The 2,093-nt window shown below is 51.0% G+C and overlaps 2 protein-coding genes across 2 annotated transcripts in view; one reads left to right on the forward strand and one right to left on the reverse strand.

Annotated features, from left to right (window-relative positions):
* The first annotated feature begins 3 nt into the window (after positions 1 to 3).
* On the forward strand, positions 4 to 918 carry MYCFIDRAFT_211002 (uncharacterized protein). The gene has a single exon (XM_007927244.1). It carries the CDS (start codon positions 221 to 223, stop codon positions 884 to 886), a length of 666 nt encoding a protein of 221 aa, XP_007925435.1. The 5' UTR covers positions 4 to 220; the 3' UTR covers positions 887 to 918.
* A 285-nt stretch (positions 919 to 1,203) lies between these two features.
* Positions 1,204 to 2,093, reverse strand: part of MYCFIDRAFT_153056 (uncharacterized protein) — a gene marked incomplete at its 5' end in the record, with an annotated part of 1,902 nt that continues 1,012 nt past the window's right edge. Inside the window, one exon of the mRNA XM_007927245.1 lies at positions 1,204 to 2,060. Within this exon, the coding sequence (XP_007925436.1) occupies positions 1,347 to 2,060 (714 nt within the window). The 3' untranslated portion in view covers positions 1,204 to 1,346. The remainder of the gene's footprint in view (positions 2,061 to 2,093) is intronic.

Consider the following 2,093-nt stretch of genomic DNA (forward strand, 5'->3'; position numbering starts at 1 on the left):
TGGTAAATGAATTTGTTTCGCACTGCAAACGGGTTTTGGGACAGGGCAATATCCTACGCATGACTGTCTTAGCCAATTGAAACTAGCAAGACGCGCTCGAAGCACTCCACCCAAGATCAAATTGCTGTTCAGACCATCCAAGCACGCAATCCTCCTCAAGTCAGGAAATCACCCAAAACAATCGCTAGTAAGGAACACCACTTCCAAGGGATCGGCAACAATGGGCGACGCAGGCTTCCCCTTCATCACACCCCCAGGCTCAAGCTCGGGCACACTCAGCATCCGCAAGCCATCAATAACAAGTCCCTCAACTTCAGACCAAAGTCGAACAAGTCAAAGAAGCGGATCCCGCTCCCCATTCACAAACAGATCCGACAAAAGCCTGCGCGATCTAGCCGGGCACTGGATGCTCAACCCTTCCCTATCATCAACAAACACCACATTCAATGATGTCACTCATTCGCCCCCTTCCAATATAACAATCACCCAATCCCACTACCCATCCCAAATCTTTGTGAAATTCTTCCCATCGCCAGAGAGCCGTTTTCAAAGCACGGAACGTTGGTTCCCGCCTCAAAAACCCGGACAATGGAGTGATTGGAACACGGATTTTGAGGGCACGAGGTCGAGGTCTCGGTGGGTGAGGGGTGATCAGTTTGAGCAGAAGGATGGGATTGAGTTTTTGACGCATGGACTTTCGAGGTTGGGGGAGTTTTTTGAGGCGGAGATTGAGGGGAGAGGTGGGAAATGGAGGATGGGACAGGTTTGGTTTGTGCAGAGGGGGAGTCAGTTGGTGAGGAGGTTTGTGAGGTTTGATGAAGGGGAAGAGGAGGACGAGGAGGAGAGGAGTGAGAGGGAGGATGTTTGGGAGTTTGTGCGGACGTGATGATGATGGATACAGTAAGAACTGTTAGTAAGACTGATGATTCCTGATTCTTGGTTATTATTCCGTTTTGTTTCATTGCGACCATGTAGAGCGTGGCGGCACCTCTCACTCACAGCTACTGCTCTCTGGGAAGTACAGTCGGAAGTCTTGTGTTGATGACAATTTCAGAAATGACTGACATCCGCGGACGGTTCTCTGGTCAACAGCATGAGAAGGGCCCATTGAGACTCAGAATGTTCGTTTACAACGGTTGAGGTAGACATACACAACAGAAAGGAAAGACACCCCGAGCCAGCGCTTAAGCCAGTTGACACAGTGAAGCGCAAATTGGCACACAATGGTGCAGATAAGCACAGTGCTTTCCATGCGAATGGGTATATATATCTACATACCGACAATTCCATCTATCAACCCTGCAGCGTTTGCTTTCTTCATATTACAATCATGACGTAAGCATCATCTAGTCTTCATCCCAGTTCGGGTTTGGACCAGGAGGCTTAGGTCCACCAGCTTGCCTTGCCACTATAATTTGGTCGACAGACAGCACAGTCCGCGCTGATTCAGTCGCGAGCTTGATTGCCCAAGACTTCGAGATCATAAGATCCAGAATACCTTCCTCCTCGACGTCGATGGTGCCAGAGCCTGATACACCGCTGTTGTCGAGGTCAACACCAAGACATGGAATCTCCTCGTCTTCGTCGCTGTTTAACGTCTGTTGGTGATGTGCTGTGTATAGCTTGGCCAGAACTTCTGTGGCATCGAGACCAGCAGATTCTGCAAGTGTGCGTGGGATCACTTCGAAAGCTTCGGCATATTTCCGTATCGCGTATTGTGCTAGGCCAGATGTCTTGTCTGCGAGGGCGGTGATGCGTTCGATGAGTTGCATTTCTGTCGCGCCTGCTCCTGGTACTAATCGTGGATCTCTGGTGATAGCCTTCACGACGTTGACACCGTCATCCACGGCTCGCTCGACATCGTCCAGGTGGTTTTGCGTGGCTCCTCGAAGGACAAGAGTAGCTGTCCTTGTCTGCTCGTTTTCTTGTCTGAACACCGTTACGCGATCGCCACCAATCTCCAGGGTCTCGACGATGTCGACGCTGCCCATCTCGTCTGGCATCGGTGCGCCGAGTCTTGCGAGAGGTGTGGCGCCGACGACACGGCACAGCCGCCGAAGCTCGAATTTGGAAAGCACTTTGATGACCAGAAT

Source organism: Pseudocercospora fijiensis, assembly GCF_000340215.1.
Source record: "Pseudocercospora fijiensis CIRAD86 unplaced genomic scaffold MYCFIscaffold_3, whole genome shotgun sequence".
Classification (NCBI taxonomy): Eukaryota; Fungi; Ascomycota; class Dothideomycetes; order Mycosphaerellales; family Mycosphaerellaceae; genus Pseudocercospora; species Pseudocercospora fijiensis.

Excerpts from the sequence above, each read along its gene's own strand:
- MYCFIDRAFT_211002 (XM_007927244.1), top strand. The coding sequence starts at position 221 with ATGGGCGACGCAGGCTTCCCCTTCATCACACCCCCAGGCTCAAGCTCG.